We start from the raw sequence: 19,027 nt of genomic DNA on the forward strand, positions 1-19,027 counted from the left end.
ACTTCAAAAGCTGCACAGAGTTCCTGGTTCTCCTCCCTACACTTCGCCTATTATCTGAAGGTCTACAGATATCAAGTCTGTCATGCCACACGGTGACTTGAAACGACTGTGACTCCCAGAGCATGCAGGCAACAATACTTTTCTGGAGCCAGTCCAAAGCACTTAGTGCAGTGCTTTGCACAGTAAGAGCTCAATAAATACCACTGACCGACTGACTAATGACTGCAGTCGGATCTTTCACCTTTCTTTTTATAGATGGAGATGGGGTGGCATCTTTGAGATTCTGTGGCATGTAATTAGCATGTAGGCAGGTTTTCTATGCTTGCAAGGCCTCATCTTCAATAGTACTGGATGCATTTAGATAATGTTACAACCTCTAACAATGCTTACTATCAAAAAAGCATTTTTGAGGTGAGTTTGGAAATCACATGCACAAATCCTTTCTTCTTGTGAAATAAAATTCCTTCTATGGCAAATGGAGGACTGTGAAAAGTCATTTTAGCTGAACATCTGCTATCAAAATCAACCAGCTCTCGGAACCTAAACTAGTTCAGATAATTAAAAAAGCTTGGATGCCCCAACAAAATTTGGTCTAGGTCCACAAGAATAGAGCCCAATTTGGTTTGCCTATCTAAACTCTCAAGGATCTGAAACAGCCAAGCCCAAGCTCAGCCATTAGTAAGACACATAAACACAGTTGCCAACACTGAGACCCTGGCACCAAGTGACTAAGCTTTAAAACCTAGACTCAGAGTGGCTGGGGAGGGAGAAGGAGAGGGGGCAGAAAAGAGAGGGGTCATGAAGGAGGAGAATGGAGGAGGCACGGACAGAAAGATGACCAGGGGAGCATAGGGGGGAAGCAATGAAAGAGGAGGTGAGGAGAGTGCTGGGAGACGAGAGAAGGGAAGGAGGGAGGAGAAAGGAGTGATAGTGCCATGTAGAGGGGAGAAGGGAGCAGTAGAGCTGGATGGCTTTCTCACCAGCTCCACCAGTCTCTGGGGCTAAGTTTAGTCTCACTTCTACATACAAGGAGGTTGAGCACATGCGCATGCATGCACGCACATATACGCACACCCATGGCTCAGAAGGATGCGTGGCTGAGGGCACATTGGAACAAGGGACATAGAGGATCCGCAGAGCAGGCAGCCTCCACCAGCAGCTGCTGCAGTGTGGGTGTAGGGTAGAAGTAGTGTGGTTTGGCCCATGGCTACTGATGCTCCTGTGAGAGAAAGTTGCCACGAACCACAGCAATCTCCCGCCAAGGAAACTGTCATGGTTTGAGGCAGACTGTGCCAGCAGCCATCCCACTTCAGTCTGGAATGCATCTCTATCAGTAGCCAACTGGAGGCCACCCTCCCACCCAGCAGGTCACAGAGCTCGGTGGCAAAGCAGACAGAGAACCTTGTGCCCATTACCATGTCATACATGTTTAGAATTAAGCAAATGAGAAAAAAGTTTAACACCCATCTAAACTCCATTTCAAGTAAAATGTCCTCTAAATAGCACCCGAGCTCTACCTTGAGGAAACACAAACTTTACTCAATTTCTGTCCTCACCTGTTGCCTCATGAGAAATTCTTGGTCGTCTTCTGCCACCACCTCTTTAAAATGGGCCAACTGTAGGACAATACCACAGTAAAAATGTCACCATTTAAAATAATAATAATAATTATGGCATTTGTTAAGCGCTTACTATGTGGCAGGCACTTTACTAAGTGCTGGGCGCTGTACTAAGCGCTGAGTGCCCCTTGCACAAGAATGCTGGGTTTTGCATATCTGGGAGTCACTCAGGTGAAAAAATATATTAACAGCCCACCAACGACAGTATTGTAGACTTTCCAAAATTAAAAATGAAGGCAAAACAACGAGTCCCCTCTAGACTGTGAGCTCGTTGTGGGCTGGGAACATTTTTGATGTTATATTGTACTCTCCCAAGTGCTTAATACAGTGCTTTGCACACAGTAAGCACTCAATAAATATGATTATTATTATTAATAATAATAATAACCAGTACAACTGCATTCTTCCCGAATCAAACTCCTTCGGTGGAGATTAATCAGCCCAGAGCCTCAGGAAGGCCTAGGAGGCTTCACACTCTTTCTCAGATTACAATGTGCTTGGGGTGGGGGGAGCGAGAGAGAGAGGGAGGGCCCCGAGTATACCTGGAGCCCAGGGCCCTGCTCCAACAGGAAGCTGTACCCATCAGGAAGGAATGGCCCAACCTAGAACAAAACCTCTGCTATGGAGGTGACAGACCTGTGAGGAGTCCCCTGGCAACAGTCTAGGTCCAACCTGAACTCCTACCTCAAAACCGCAGGCCATAGTTCGGGACTGGTGGCCTGGGGCCCTAACTTGGCAACTGGCTCACCCTCTAATCCCCAGCTTCCAGGGGAGTGGCTCTGCTAGATGCCACAACAGTGCGCTCTATATACAGTTCTGTAGAACAGAGATCTCCTTACCAAACACTCCCACCAAAAAGGTCACTTCAAAACTAATTAATTTAAGGTACCTTTCGCCCTGGAGGAGGAATAATGAAATCTTCGAAGTCATCCTCTGGATATACGTCGGTGAAGCTCTCATGCAAAATAGCGATTTTATGGTCGTTATCCCAACCAGCAGGTCTACGAAGAAAAAACGGTGGAACAGGGTTGTTTTCCTGAGATTCAGAGGTGCACGATGCTAACTGAATTTTTGAGGTTTGGAAAGACTGCTAAATAAAATTCCTCCAGACCCTGCCCTGGAACTCAAGGGGTTCAATTCTCCCATGTTTGTTACACAGAGTTTTCAGGTGCACTGCTCTCCAAATTAGAAGGCAATAAAGCAGGGATTGGCAAACTGTGGCTTGAGAACATTTGACTTCTTGGAACCAAGTGTGGTTCTCAAGCCTAGTGTTGGGGGGGGGGGGGGCGGTGTGTGTGTGAGAGAAAGAGAGCGAGATCTAAAGCTGTTAAATGAAGTATGCTATGCTAATGTTTTTAAATTGTCCGATTTGCTCCTTGAGCATCAGCTGTTCAAAGGTTTCATTTTATTTGGCTCTCCTGCACAGAAAGGTTAGCAACCCTTACAATAAAGCACAGTTTCAATTCTACACCCCAAGAACCTGCTGCAGGTAGGACTGTTTACCACATATAAAAGTCATAACTCCTGAGCTTAAGGAACTTTGGAAGACAAGGCAGTTTAAAAATGTGGACAGATTCAAATGCCTTTCTGTCAATCTGTACTTCGGGAAAATGTCAGAGAAGTTATTATCCACCTAACTATTCTTTGTGATTGAAAACGTTTCCCCAAAGATTTAAAGGTGGCTGATAAAATGTCGTGGAGACCATCCATCATCACCGTCCGGTGTTGGATGGGGTGCTTGCTGTGCCTACAGCAATTTTCTTTTTTGTTTCTGCCTCACGATCCTTTCAAGGCTTCTCCACAAAAAGCCACTCCTTTCTGCACTAAAGGGCACGATGCTGGTCCATTTGCTGCAGTGACCTCTCAGTTTTAAGCTTTGATGCCACATGGGCTGAGGTTTTATTTTATTGAATCTTTCAAACATTTCCTCTGCCCTCCTGGCTTTAGGTTTCCCAATTTCAGTTCCTCGTACAGCATTTACTTGGAAATCCTGCTGCTCTCAGTTCTCCTCACATGTCCCACCCACCATAGCTGTGTTGTAGTGAGCACAACTTCGGTGCTAAGAGGAGACTCAGTATTTTGTGATCCTGTCTTTCCATCTGATGGGCCCTATGACCTCTAAGTGACATTGATGGAAATGCTTAAGGAATCAGATGTGGCACTTGGGGGGGGGGGGGGGGGGAAGGGGTCCCAAAGATACTCCGGGAGGCCAATTAAAAATAATAATAATAATAGTGGTATTTGTTAAGCGTGTCCTCTGTGTCAAGCCCTATACTAAGTGCTGGGGTAGGTAGAAGACAATCAGGTCAGACATAGTCCGTAAGGGAAAGGAGGGGAGGGGGCACAATTCCCTCCTCTGCTCCCAGCAGCCTCTATTCTGGAGCCAGATTTGTTTTACTTGTGCAAACTTACTATTCTATTTATTTTGTTAATATGTTTTGTTTTGATCTCTGTCTCCCCCTTCTAGACTGTGAGCCCGCTGTAGGTTAGGGACCATCTCTATATGTTGCCAACTTGTACTTCCCAAGCGCTTAGTACAGTGCTCTGCCCACAGTAAGTGCTCAATAAATACGATTGAATGAATGAATTGAAAGTGATAATGGGAGATCTTGGAATGCTGCACTGCAAGTATGTAGCTCTACTGTCTTGGGGAAAGGCCAGTGTGTGCCACCTTGCAGAGCTGGTTTTAAGTGCTGCCCAGGCAAGCATATGGCTCTTCCTTACCCCAGCCCCACTCCCAGCTCTGACCGGGATGGGGGCGGGGGGCCGAGATGTGGGGCAGGTAACAGGTACGATGCTCAAATTCATTCATTCAATCGTATTTACTAAGCGCTGTGTGCAGTGCACTGTACTAAAATGCCACCCAGCACCCCCGATACCTTTTTTTAAAACAAACTGGTGTGGTGCAAAAAGCTGGGAACCACCTGGGGCCAAGGGGCTATTTTCAGCTCTGGCCTCCTCTCTCTCCCACTACAGTCCTCTCCCTCATGCTCCATGGAGGCTCGCAGGATAGCAGAGGGTAAGATGCAGGAAGAGGTTAAGGTAGAGGTGGGCTTGGGCAAAAACCCTAGCTTCCTCCTCCCCCGCTTATCTGGATACTGCCTGTTGTACTCTTCACATTTTCCTTCCCCACCCCACAGTGCTCTTCTCCCCATCTTCCCTTTCTTCCCTTTTTGCTTCCTGGAGGTGAGCCTACCTCTGGGTCTGATGCAATCCCCCAACACTGGACAAAATACCATCAATATTATTATTATAAAACAGATAATCTGCAAATAGATTCCATCTCCAATCCCTTGATGAAAGCTTTTACCAAACCTACCAACGCATAGCAAAAATAGACAGAACTTACTTCCTCTCCCTGGCCTCTGGCCCCATCCTCACCACTTGCCCAATAGGAAGAAGACAAAGAAGCTAGGATTTTGGAAAGACAACTATGGGATAACTCCCCACCTCCCCCACAGAGAATTGAAAGTTGAGTTTAAGAAAAGCAGAACAGAGGGGCTAATATTGACATTTTAAGAAGTTTGAAATGTGCACGACTTACATGAAAACCACATCTTTTTCCATCAGTAATGCAGGTGTGGTGAAGGGAAAACCATAGATTTTATGTACAATGTACTTGAACAATATGTCAAGATTTTTTCCTTCCTTGGCAGATGTGTAAATCAAACCAGCTCCATCTATGCAATTTGTTTAAGGAAAATTGATTCACTAAAGCAAACCAGGGCTTGATACATAATAAGCACTTGGCAAATACCATAAATAAATTATATTAAATACAAAGCAAGCATTAAAATCAAGCATGCACAACCAAAACCCTTCAAAGTATGTACACATTTTACCATTTACTGATCATTGGCCCTCACTGACCAAGCAGCACGGCTCAGTGGAAAGAACCCAGGCTTGGGAGTCAGAGGTCACGGGTTCTAATCCCAGCTCCTCCACTTCTTAGCTGTGTGACTTTGGGCAAGTCACTTTACTTCTCTGTGCCTCAGTTACCTTATCTGTAAATTGGGGATGAAAACTGTGAGCCCCACGTGGAACAACCTGATTACCTTTCCTTCTAGACTGTGAGCCTGTTGCTGGGTAGGGACTATCTCTATATGTTGCTGACTTGTACTTTCCAAGTGCTTAGTACAGTGCTCTGCACACAGTAAGCACTCAATAAATACAACTGAATGAATGAATGGTATCTGAAAGTCTCCACTGTGGATTCAATTCCATGATGCCAGATCCACAGCTGACTCCTATTACAGTTCTGTCTCTAATTGCAGTTCTACCAGTTACCTGCTGTATGACCTTGGGCAAGTCACTTCACTGCTCAGTGCCTCAGTTCCCTCATCTGCAAAATGAGGATTCAATTCCTGTTTTCCCTCCTATTTAGACTGTGAGCCCCATGTGGGACCTGATTATCTTAAATAACAATAACAATAATAATGATAATGGTGGTATTTGATAAGCACTTACCATGTGCTGAGAGCTGTTCTAAGCACCGGGGTGGATACAAGGTAATCAGGTTGGACGCAATCCCTGTCCCACATGGGCTTAATGTCTTAATCCCCATTTTACAGATGAGGTCACTGAGGCACACAGAAGTTAAGTGACTTGCCCAAGATCACACAGTAGACATGTGGCAGGGCTGGGATTAGAACCCACATATTTGATGCATAGTAAGCACTTAAAATACAATTACCATTACTGTTATTATTAGAAAGGAAACCTATTTCCTCGTACAGAGTGATTTTGTAATGGCAAAGGTAATTAAACTAGATGTTTGACTCACGCAAGCTGATCAAGGGCAAAGCCTCAAGAAAAGCCACCCGTAAGAACACCTAGTCCAATGCCTGTCCACATGTACACAACCGTTTCTTTCATTCATTCATTCGTATTTATTGAGTGCTTACTGTGTGCAGAGCACTGTACTAAGTGCTTGGGAAGTACAAGTGTTTCTTCCAACACCCTGGAACACTGGATCCAGATAAATGAGCACGTGCCCTAATTCAGCCAGCCTACCGCAGACACACCACCTCATGAACACTCGGCACTGTGGCAGAACTGAATGTTCAGGTATTATTGGTCTGCCTTCATAACTACAGCATCTTAGAATATGAGAACCTCAGTTGAACGCCTATAAACAATACCAGGCACCTCATCCAAGCTTGTTTGAAAGGCGGTGCAAAGATAAGGGTCATCGTGGAGCACAAAATGGAGAAAACATGAAAGAGCTTGGCATCTTAAGTGAGGATACATTTCAAACAGAATCTACGAACATGGGACTGAATAAAATCAAAATGCTCGTCCGTATAGTTGTGTGCCTTCTCCAGGACACTCATGGCATCACACTGAAAAAAAAGAAAGCAAACCAAGTCAAAGCAGGATTACTTGCCCAGGTGTCTTGCCAAAATTTATATTTACACACATACATACACACACACACACACACACACACACACACACACACGCCCCCAACCCATCCCTCCCTATTCCCACCCACAAAGAGTGCCAATCATTAGGAAAGTTCATTTCAAGTTGGGTCATCATAATTTCCACCTTTGGGTACTGGCAAAATACCTAAGTTACCTAAAAGGCTTGATACATTTCCTTTCTCATTGCCCAACCTCCTGTCTCTCCCCACTTCAGTCTATACTTCACTCTCCAGCCCGGATTATCTTGCTACAGAAATGATCTGGACATGTCAATCCCCTCCTCAAAAATCTCCAGTGGTTGCCTATCAACCTTCGTATGAAGCAAAAACTCCTCACTACTGGCTTCAAAGCTCTCCATCACCATGCCCCCTCCTACCTCACCTCCCTTCTGTCCTTCTACATTCTAGCCCACACACTCTGCTCCTCTGGTGCTATTCTCCCTCCACCTTCCATCACCCACAGCATTTTTGCTTTATTGGTATTTTCCTTACTTACAGAGCAGGTTTAAGTTCATAAACTCCAAATATAGATGAACTCAACCAAAATTCTCCCAAATCAAATGTAAATATTATTTTAGAGCAACATTTCCACATTATATCCACTAGATTGTACACTCCTTGAAGGCAGGAATAGCATCTACAACTTCTGTACTATACTCTCTCGAGTGCTTAGTACACTGCTCTGAACTTGGGGAGTGCTCAATAAATAACAAGTAGCATTTCAATCGATCCAGACTTACCTTTGTACAAACTACCAGTACAGGAATTCCGAAGTTGTGAGTAAGCACATGGTTTCCAAGTGGCAAAAAGATGCTTTCATTGCTTTGCTTTGTGAATTGAAATCTTTGGGTGCGCTGTCCTGGTTCTACATAGCTTTGAAAATCCTTTTTAACTAAAACACCAAAATATTTCAATCATCCATTTGTAATAAGTGTTTAGAACATATTTAATTAAGCCATGTGTTAAGTCACTTTTGTTAATCTGTTCTTCTTTCGATAATAGAATGGATTAAAAATGAGATCATGGACAATGAAAAATTTGTATCAAAATAATTCAGTTAAGATTCCCTTGTTTCCAAACAACAGTGATTTCCCTGGACATCATTCCAACTAAATTTGGGATACACACTGCTCATCAACAAAGCCAGGAGGCTGAACACTGCAGAAGACTCAAGTTTTTCCAAATAGCATTACAAAGCCAAACCACCTTCAGCATATGAAGATTGGACTTTGAGCCCTGACTTTGGTCTGACTCAACATGGCTTCTTGAGCCATAAATGATCACACTTTTAAAAGCAGTTGTATTATTCAAGTGATGCAGTCACTCTTCAGGAGGGACAGATGAGTCTCGGGTCTTGAGACTTCAGGATGGGAAAGCTGTGCAGAGGAACCTGCTGTGAGCCCATCGTTGGGTAGGGATTGTCTCCATTTGTTGCCAGATTGTACTCTCCAAGCGCTTAGTACAGTGCTCTGCACACAGAAAGCGCTCAGTAAATACGATTGAATGAATGAATGTTGGGACAGGAACTGTGCTTGACTTGATTAGTTTTGCCTTGCTCCAGTGCTTAATACAGTGCATGGCACAGAGTAAGTGCTTAAACAACACAACTATTATTACTATTAAAGCTTTAGAAGAGGTCTTTCTGGGTAAGGACGGTTCTGTGATTCACTGTCTGGGTAAGGATCTGGACTAGGACCATGTAAAGTCTACACTGTACTGATTAGAGCAAACCACAGGCTGCCACTCCCTCCTCCTTCCACGAAGAAAGATGTGTGTTGAGGGGAAAAATGTTCCCTGATTCCTGAACTGCGTTCTAGCCAGAATGCCTAGGGAAAACCCAGGTTACAAAAGAGCTGCTAAAGTTGCAGTAAAGTTGCATCTTCACTCCTTGACCTCTCAGCTGCCTTCAAAACTGTGGACCACCTCCTTCTTCTGGAAACATCTAACCTTGACTTCACAGACCTCTCCTCGTTGTAAGAAAGAGACCTAGAATGAGTGGCCAAAGAGACAGAAGCAGCAGCAGCGTGGCTCAGTGGAAAGAGCATGGGTCTGGGAGTTAGCCACCTGTCTGCTGTGTGACCTTGCGCAGGTCACTTTGCTTCTCTGTGCCTCATTTACCTCTTCTGTAAAGTGGGGATTAAGCCCCATGTGGGGCAGGGACTGTGCCCAACTATTAGCTTGGATCTACCCCAGTGCTTAGTACAGTACGTGGTACACAGTAAGCTCTTAACAAATACCGTTTTAAAAAATACCCTATGCACCCACCAAGGAAGAACAGAATAAATGACATTCTTGGCTGCTTAATTATATTTGGCAAATCTTCACAACAGCATTAGATCATGTAAACCCAAGCTCAAAGAGTCATATTACACCACAATAAATCAGGCTAAGCAATCTGTGCACTGTGCTAATGCTGCAAAATAGATCTCATATGGGCACACGACCAGTCTGTGAAGTTTTCTTTTGCCTTTCCATTTGTGGAGGAAAGAAGAGATAGTTTACGTTTAAAGATTAGGCCCACTCTATTCCCCAGTGTTCGAAACACCAAACGCACACCCTAAACTGAAAAAGACATGGGTGGGGAGAATCAGGTGGTTGGCCATCTGTTTACAGGTGATGGAGCAGGATAAGCCAATTGACCCAGGTAACCAGAAAGCATGAGCGGGGAGAATTTGTTTGGAACCATCATCCTGGTTGTAGCGCTAATACGACAGTTGGCAGTGTGAAGGTACAGGTTGCCAGGTTCCCCCAGGCCCTCATTATTTCAGGGGCTGATGTCACGCTGGGGAAATGGGCTGGACTGAGCCAAGTGGCAACTGCTGCCAAGACTGTTGCTGCTGTTGCTACCACTCCTGGCCAGAGGCTGACAACTGCCCAGAAGCGGTGAGAGGGATAACAATCTTCTAAGCCTCGGCTAAGTGCTGGGAATGTATAACTTCTTCTGAATTTAGAGAGTGGAGGTCTTTATTTGGAAAAGATACCGGATTTCCACAAACATAGCCCTTAGGGGCTTTATGAGAAACAGTGTGGCTTAGTGGAAAAAGCACGGGCTGTGAGTCAGAGGTTGTGGGTTCTAATCCTGGCTCTGCCACTTATCACTGTGTGACTTTGGTCAGGTCACTTCACTTCTCTGTGCCTCAGTTCCCTCAACTGTAAAATGGGGATTGAGACTGTGAGTCCCAACTCTTATGTTGCACTCTCCTGAGCACATAGTACTCTGCACACAGTAAGTTCTTAATAAATCTAACTGATCAGTCATCAGCTGTAAACTAGGCTGTCGTGTGTGTGTGTGTGTGTACATACATTCAATCTTACTGAGCGCATACTGTGTGCAGAGCACTGTACTAAGCACTTGGAAAGTACAATTCAGCAACAGAGACAATCCCTACCCAACAACGGGCTCACAGTCTAGAAGGGAGGAGACGGAAAACAAGACAAAACAAAACAGGTACAAGTAAACAGGCATCAATAGTACACACTATTAAGGGGTAGCATGTTCCATAGGAATCTACAGAGGTAGGTATATTTGATATCTTTATATATCTATGTATATTATTTGAAATTCTATGCAACACACTACACCATAAGAGCTATTTGCTCCCAGAATCCTCACCCAAATGGCAAAAACAGGCTCACAGACGATCAAAAAAATCAGAAAAATTACTTCAATAGTAGACTGCTGATTTTATTTAATTTACTATATGGATGGGTTTGGTGATGATGGAACCTTCCATCGAAAATGATGGGCCTCAGTCCCCAAACTTCTGGGGTGGGTACCATTTCCAGTGAAGAGAAGCTGAAAAGATTTTTCAAAGTTTGCGCCCCCCCCCCGCCCCCACACAATTTTTTTCTACTTATTATAGCTGCAAGGTTAACCTCAAAAAAAGAAATCAGTAAAACAGCAACCCAAGAACAAATTCTCAAAAACAGGCAATAATTTTAACTTATCTGGGCTTCTGTCCATAGTCCTTCCCTTACAAAGGGAATTGGAAATTACCTGATGCTGAATCTCCCACAGAGACTCTAGCGATTCGTTTCCCTAAAAAAATTTATACTCACAGTTAAGTTCCATGATTCTTCTGTCCTCCGCGGGGATCCTTAGCTTATCAATGTATTCGCGCAGAACACTTGCCCATTTCTGTAACGATTTCATAATAGTCCAAGGCCTAGACATATCTGCCACAAAGATGGGCAGGGTATCTAGCAGGGAATCTGCATTCATCACAAACTTGAGCAGGCCTCTGTAGAACAAGTCTCCGTCCAAGATCCACACATTACAGCGGGTGTGATCTGCAGAGAAAATATTTTACCACTGTACCTGTGACCTTGTCAATACAAACTAAAGGGTAGCTGCTGTCCTACTCTGCCTAAGTAAGGGAGAACCAATACTGGAATTTGGAAATGGGTTATTTGTTAAGAAAATAACAATGAATCACACAGGTACTGCCTGCCATCCCTTAAAAAACAGCAGCAAATACCCTGTGGCCAGGCAGTCGAGGTGTGCACCCCTATATGGGCTCTTGCTACCTGTAAGGAACTAACGCAGAATTAGATGGCAAATGAGGAAAAGGCTTCAGAGTTATAATACAACACAATTCAAACTACATGTATAGAATTTATCAAGGCATTTCTATACAAGTGGAGCATTTCATAAATAACTTGAAATCAGATGTTTAGGGTATGGGTTCTTCAGGGTTGTTGTTTGTTTTTTTTTTAGCCTATCAACCAAAGGGTAATTATTGGGTTTTTAGTTTGAATAAAAATCTTTGGCAGACTTGATACTCTCAAAGCCACATCTTTGTTAACTCTTTTCTCTCTTCCACGGATGCCCTTCCTGCCCTATCGGCAGTTTCTCTTCAATATGGAAAAGGTTTAAACAAAGAGAACAACTCCACAGAATGTTAAAAAAGGGCAAAAATTGAGCTTGACAGTTCTAAATATATATCAAGAGTTACCCTTCCATGTAGAGCTACAAACATCATTCTATGACATTAGGTGCTAATGCTGCTGGCTGGAAAACAGAATCACTTGTCAACACCTTGCATCAGCTCCATGGGGATTCAAAACTTGCCCAGAGCTGGGGAAAAACAGCCTTCTTTCAGGTTTCTTTGCTCCCTTTTGGGCCACCTCTACCATACCGTTATCTTCAAAAGGACAAAAAAGTTTGCAGAGGGAGCAGTTTGCTTTTAATGGTGTTGATGCTAGGGCAAAGTGACCGCTATGCCTACAGGTAGGAAACTGGTTATTATTTACTATACTACCCTAATAGGTTACTAGGGTAATCACACAGGGCCTGGAACCAGGAGTTTCAAAAAGAGAAGTGAAAATGAAAGGGAAAGGGTTACCTGGATATTTTGGAAGTAAAAAAAAAAATTATACTTTTGCTACTACATAAAGTAACTCATCTCAGATACTTCCATTCCATTTCATTTTAGTATTGCAGAAGGCAAAGATAAAAAAAAAAAACTAGGAAAACAGTAGATGCCCAAACTTGGGGAAATAAGCCAGCCCCTCCCAGACAGTAAAACAAGCAAGTTTTTAACCTTCCACTAAAAATATAGATATCTCTTATTGACACTATCAAATCCCTAGGTGGTTTACTCTAAGTCTAGCTGTGGTAAACTGTGATATTTATACCTTAAGCATAAATTAACGATGGTTAACTGTCAATATTTTGAACAAGATAGCTTAATTTTAAAGACTTGATGTTACCTGTTGGAATTGCAAACATTCAATATGGTGGTTTTTAAAACTGGGATTCTGACCGAATCAGGTTACCCCATGCCCACCCCAAAAGTAAGCATAATGAAGAGCTAAGCAAGGGCTGAAACAATAAACATAAATCTGATTTGTAATTCAAAAGTAACTTCAACCTACCCTTGATGTGAACTAGCATAACTTCACAGTTGCATACAGGTCACAGGTCAAAACCATAAAAACTTACCATCTACATCTTCATCATGTATATTGAGGTAAAGATATTTTAACCCACTTCCCGCCTTGTCTTCAGTTGCTCCTTGCAACCTGGCCATGAGGGTGGTTTTACCCGAAGCAGTATCACCTAGAAACGATAAAGAGTTCAGTTTATCCAGTACAAGGGAGATGTATTTGACATTTTCATACAAGAAAAATGAAAATGCCCCACTACAAATCTCATTTTTACTATACACATACTGAAATGAAGAAAAAAATGACTAGTCCAATAAAAACAGATTTCAATAAAGAAGAAAAAAGCCCCATAAAACAGGTACATTGGCATAGTCAGTGGTAAGAAAGTCCTTTTCTGGCTCTCCATTCCAACCCTCTTCTGAGGGTTACTGCGGATGTACCTGTGGCATGATTCGGTCCCATGTTGCCTGACTTCAATTAGTCACTTAACCAGTGGTATTCAAGTGTTTCCTGTGTACAAAGTACTGTACTAAGGGCTTGGGAGACTAGAATACCACAGAATTGGTAGACTTTGGTAGACACAATGATGGTATTTTGTTAAGTGCCAAGCACTGTTCTAAGCACTAGGGAGGTTCCAAGGTGATCAGGTTGTCCCACAGGGGGCTCCCATTCTTAATCCCCATTTTCCAGATGAGGTAACTGACGCCCAGAGAAGTGAAGTGACTTGCCCAAAGTCACCCAGCTGACAAGTGGCAGAGCCGGGATTTGAACTGAGAGCCCGTTGTTGGGCAGGGACCGTCTATGTTGCCAACTTGTACTTCCCAAGCGCTTAGTACAGTGCTCTGCACACAGTAAGCGCTCAATAAATACGATTGATTGATTGATTACTAGTAGTAGTAAGCGCTCAATCAATAGGATTGAATGAAAGGGTCCCCTCCGCCCCTCCCCGTCACCCACTTCCTCCGCTGCACTTGCACGGCTTTGAACACGTCCTGCCGTGTTATATTATACATAATTGTATTAATTATATTATAAGTAATAATAATAATTATTATTACTATTATTAAAGGGGGGAAAAGGCCTGGGTTCCGAGGCGGGGGGAGGTTCGGACGACGCCGGATTGCCTCACCGGAGTCCGCGCAGCACGCAGCGCCACGGCCCCCCCCCCCCCCTCCATCCCCCCTAGCTCGCTGACCCAGGTGTCAGATGCTACAGATGGAGGAATAATTGCAAATAATGTTGAATATTTTCAGCCAGTGAGACGTCGCTGAGTGGGCAGACGAGAATGGGGCCAGTTTTCCATCGCGGCCACATTGGGGAGTGAAGTTCGACCTCCCACGCCCCCCCCCCGCCCCCAACCCCCAACGAGTCTGCTGGTGGCGACACTCACCTAAGACAAGGATGGTTTTGCCCGCGGGCAGTTTGGACCTGGGCCCAGCAGACACGTCACTCAAGATCGAGGTCCTGGAAGAGCGACAGGACGTGGCCGTTAGTGCTGGGGAAAGGCTCCCTCGCGGTCCTCCCTCCGACTTAACCCCATGGGCCCACGTCATCCCCCTGGCCTGGAATGCCCTCCCTCTGCCCATCCACCAAGCTAGCTCTTCCTTCCTTCAAGGCCCTGCTGAGAGCTCACCTCCTCCAGGAGGCCTTCCCAGACTGAGCCCCTTCCTTCCTCTCCACCTCTCCATCCCCCACCATCTTACCTCCTTCCCTTCCCCACAGCACCTGTACATATGTATATATGTTTGTACATATTTATTACTCTATTTATTTATTTATTTTACTTGTACATATCTATCCTATTTATTTTGTTAGTATGTTTGGTTTTGTTCTCTGTCTCGCCCTTGTAGACTGTGAGCCCACTGTTGGGTAGGGACTGTCTCTATATGTTGCCAATTTGTACTTCCCAAGCGCTTAGTCCAGTGCTCTGCACATAGTAAGCGCTCAATAAATACGATTGATGATTTATTACTCTATTTATTTATTTTACTTGTACATATCTATTCTATTTATTTTATTTTGTTAGTATGTTTGGTTTTGCTCTTTGTCTCCCCCTTGTAGACTGTGAGCCCACTGTTGGGTAGGGACTGTCTCTATATGTTGCCAATTTGGACTTCCCAAGCGCTTAGTCCAGTGCTCTGCACATAGTAAGCGCTCAATAAATACGATTGATGATGATTTATTACTCTATTTATTTATTTATTTTACTTGTACATATCTATTCTATTTTGTTAGTATGTTTGGTTTTGTTCTCTGTCTCCCCCTTTCAGACTGTGAGCCCACTGTTGGGTAGGGACTGTCTCTATATGTTGCCAATTTGTACTTCCCAAGCGCTTAGTCCAGTGCTCTGCACATATCAATCAATCAATCGTATTTATTGAGCGCTTACTATGTGCAGAGCACTGGACTAAGCGCTTGGGATGTACAAATTGGCAACACATAGAGACAGTCCCTACCCAACAGGGGGCTCACAGTCTAAAAGGGGGAGACAGAGAACAGAACCAAACATACCAACAAAATAAAATAAATAGGATAGAAATGTACAAGTAAAATAAATAAATAAGTAAATATTTATAGTAAGCGCTCAATAAATACGATTGATGATGATGGGGGACAGGGTCTGTGCCCGACGCCTGTCACTTGTCCCTACCCCAGCAGCAGTGTTGGACACACAGTAAGCACTTGCCAAATACCACAACTAAACACATAAATAACTCCGGCCCGGGGAGGGAAGTCCCCGGTACCCGCCGTCCGACAACGCCCCGCCTCACCACAGCCTCTCGCCCTCCTCTTCCAGATCTTCCTCCGGGCCCTCCTCCTCCTCCTCCTCCTCCCCCCAGGCACCGGTAACATAGACGGTGGCGGGGTCGGCGGCAGCCGCCCCAATCGCGTCCAGTCCCGGTAGATTCTTCTCCGGCGGAGGCGGCATCGTCCCGACCGGGGCCAAGTAGCAGACCCCCAAAAGGATGGGTACGGGCAGGGGTGCGGCCGCGGGTGCGGGCTCGGGCTCGGCCGGGGCACCCACTTGGGGGGCCTCGCCTGTCGGGCCCTCGGCTCGGCCGTAGCCTAGCTCTTCCCGCTCCATATTTGTCGTGCAGAAGGAGCTCCCCTCAGGTAACAGGGCCAGCGCCTCGAAGAGAGGGCGACTAACCGACGTTAACCGGCCGAAAGAGCTCAGCGAGTGCCGACACCGCCCGCTTCCGGCCCACGCCGTTGCCAAGGCAGCAACGGCTGCCTCGTGGCGTGGGCGCGCGGACGGGCCAAGGCAGCAACGGCTGCGTCACAGACACTGAACGTGTAACTACAGCGCATGCGCTCTGCGCCCCCCCCCCCCTCAGGCGTCACAGAAGTAGTAATCAATCAATCAGTCAATCAATCGTATTTATTGAGCGCTAACTGTGTGCAGAGCGCTGGACTAAGCGCTTGGGAAGTACAAGTTGGCAACGTATAGAGACGGTCCCTACCCAACAATCAACCAATCAATCAATCGTATTTATTGAGCGCTTACTATGTGCAGAGCGCTGTACTAAGCGCTTGGGAAGTACAAATTGGCAACATATAGAGACGGTCCCTACCCAGCAGTGGGCTCACAGTCTAAAAGGGGGAGACGGAGAATAAAACCAAACATACTAACAAAATAAAATAAATAGGACTGATATGTACAAGTAAAATAAATAAATAAATAAATAAATAGAGTAATAAATATGTACAAACATATATACATATATACAGGTGCTGTGGGGAAGGGAAGGAGGTAAGATGGAGGGGATGGAGAGGAGGGGGAGAGGAAGCACAGAATACATACAAGGTAATCAGGTTGTCCCCCAGGGGGCTCACAGTCTTAATCCTCATTTTACAGATGAGGAAACTGAGGCCCAGAGAAGTGAAGTGAGTTGCCCACGTCACTTCTCTGGGCCTTAGTTCGCTCCTCTGTAAAATAGGGATGAAGACTGTGAGCCCCCCCCCCCCCCCCCCCATTGGACAGGGACCTTGTTCAACCTGATTATCTTGTATCTACCCTAGCTCTTAGAAAAGTGCCTGGCACATAGTAAGCACAGAATAAATACCATTATTATTACTGAATCAACTACAGATACCAATCAATCATATTTCATTCATTCATTCAATCACCTTTATTTAGCGCTTACTTTGTGCAGAGCACTGGACTAAGTGCTTGGGAAGTACAAGTCGGCAACATATAGAGATGGTCCCTACCCAACAACAGGCTTACAGTCTAGAAGGGGGAGACAGAAACAAAACACGTAGACAGGTGTCAAAATCATCAGAACAAATAAAATTATAGCTATATGCACATCATTAACTAAATAAATAGAATAGTAAGTATGTACAAGCAAAATAAATAGAGTAATAAATATGTACAAATATATACAAGTGCTGTGGGGAGGGGAAGGAGGTATGGCTGGGGGGATGGCGAGGAGGAGAGGAAAAAGGGGGCTCAGTCTGGGAAGGCCTCCTGGAGGAGGTGAGCTCTCAGTAGGGCTTTGAAGGGAGGAAGGGAGCTAGCTTGGCGGATGGGCAGAAGGAGGGCATTCCAGGCCAGGGGGAGGATTTGGGCCGGGGATTGACGGCGGGACAGGCGAGAATGAGGCACAGTGAGGAGGTTAGTGGCAGAGGAGTGGAGGGTGCAGGCTGAGCTGTAGAAGGAAAGAAGGGAGGTGAGGTAGGAGGGGACGAGGTGATGGAGAGCCTTGAAGCCGAGGGTGAGGAGTTTTTGCTTGATTCGAAGGTTGACAGGCAACCACTGGAGATTTTTGAGGAGGGGAGTGACATACCCAGAGCGTTTCTATACAAAGATAATTTGGGCAGCAGAGTGAAGTATAGACTGAAGTGGGGAGAGGCAGGAGGATGGGAAATCAGAGAGGAGGCTGATGCAGTAATCCAGTCAGGATAGGATGAGAGATTGAACCAGCAAGGTAGCGGTTTGGATGGAGAGGAAAGGACGGATCTTGGCGATGTTATGGAGGTGAGACCAGCAGGTTTTGGTGATGGATTGGATGTGTGGGGTGAATGAGAGCTGTGTGCAGAGCACTGTACTAAGCGCTTGGGAGAGAATAATACAACAGAGTTGGTAGACACATTCCCTGCCCACAACAAGCTCACAATCTAGAGGGGGAGACAGACATTAATATAAACAAATGAATTATGTATATGTACATAGTGTTGTGGGGCTGAGCGGCGGGTGAATAAAGGGAGCAAACCTAAGTGCAAGGGTGATGCAGAAGGAAATGGGAGAGAGGTTGGCCAGGGAAGGCCTCTTGGAGATGTGACCTCAATAAGGCTCTGAAAATAGGGAGAGTAATTGTCTGTCAGATATGAAGAGGGAGGGCCAGTGGCAGGATGTGGGTGACTTGTTGCTCTGCACACAGCTCTCATTCACCCCACACATCCAATCCATCACCAAAACCTGCTGGTCTCACCTCCACAACATCACCAAGATCCGTCCTTTCCTCGCCATCCAAACCACTGCCTTGCTGGTTCAATCTCTCATCCTATGTTGCCAACTTGTACTTCCCAAGCGCTTAGTACAGTGCTCTGCACACAGTAAGCACTCAATAAATACGATTGATTGATTGATTGAGAAGTCGGTGGTGAGATAGATGAAATCCAGGTACAGTGAATAGGTTGGCAACAGTGCTTTGCACATAGTAAGCACTTAATAAATGCCACTATTATTATTATTATTAGAGGAGCAAAGTGTGCAGGCTGCACTGTAGTAGGACAGCAGTGAGGTAAGGTAGGAGGGGGCAAGGTGATTGAGTGCTTTAAAGTCTATGGTGAGGAGTTTCTGTTTAATATGAAGGTGGATGGGCAACCAATAGAAGTTCTCAAGAAAAGGGGAGACATGGACTGAATGCGTTTTTGTAGAAAGATGATCTGGGCAGCAGAGTGAAGTATGGACTGGAACGGGGGAAGAGACAGGAGGCAGGGAGGTCAGCAAAGAGACTGACGCAGCAATAAAGGCAGGATAGGGTAAGTGTATGGATTAAGGTGGTAGCAGTTTGGATGGAGAGGAAAGGGTGGATTTTAGCGATGTTGTGAAGGTTGAACCATTGGAATTTACCAACAGATTGAA

General features: G+C 45.1%; 1 protein-coding gene across 1 annotated transcript in view; it reads right to left on the bottom strand.

Moving 5' to 3' along the window:
* Positions 1–16,136, bottom strand: part of DYNC1LI2 (dynein cytoplasmic 1 light intermediate chain 2) — a 29,962-nt gene extending 13,826 nt beyond the window's left edge. Inside the window, exons 1-9 of the mRNA XM_038772961.1 lie at positions 15,705–16,136; positions 14,324–14,397; positions 12,989–13,105; positions 11,104–11,334; positions 7,785–7,936; positions 6,868–6,961; positions 5,164–5,299; positions 2,509–2,620; positions 1,557–1,616 (exon numbers count right to left, since the gene is read on the bottom strand). Of these exons, the coding sequence (XP_038628889.1) occupies positions 1,557–1,616; positions 2,509–2,620; positions 5,164–5,299; positions 6,868–6,961; positions 7,785–7,936; positions 11,104–11,334; positions 12,989–13,105; positions 14,324–14,397; positions 15,705–16,018 (1,290 nt within the window). The 5' untranslated portion in view covers positions 16,019–16,136. The remainder of the gene's footprint in view (positions 1–1,556; positions 1,617–2,508; positions 2,621–5,163; positions 5,300–6,867; positions 6,962–7,784; positions 7,937–11,103; positions 11,335–12,988; positions 13,106–14,323; positions 14,398–15,704) is intronic.
* Positions 16,137–19,027: the final 2,891 nt, after the last annotated feature.

The sequence above is a fragment of the Tachyglossus aculeatus genome, chromosome X1 (genome assembly GCF_015852505.1).
Source record: "Tachyglossus aculeatus isolate mTacAcu1 chromosome X1, mTacAcu1.pri, whole genome shotgun sequence".
NCBI classification, from domain to species: Eukaryota; Metazoa; Chordata; class Mammalia; order Monotremata; family Tachyglossidae; genus Tachyglossus; species Tachyglossus aculeatus.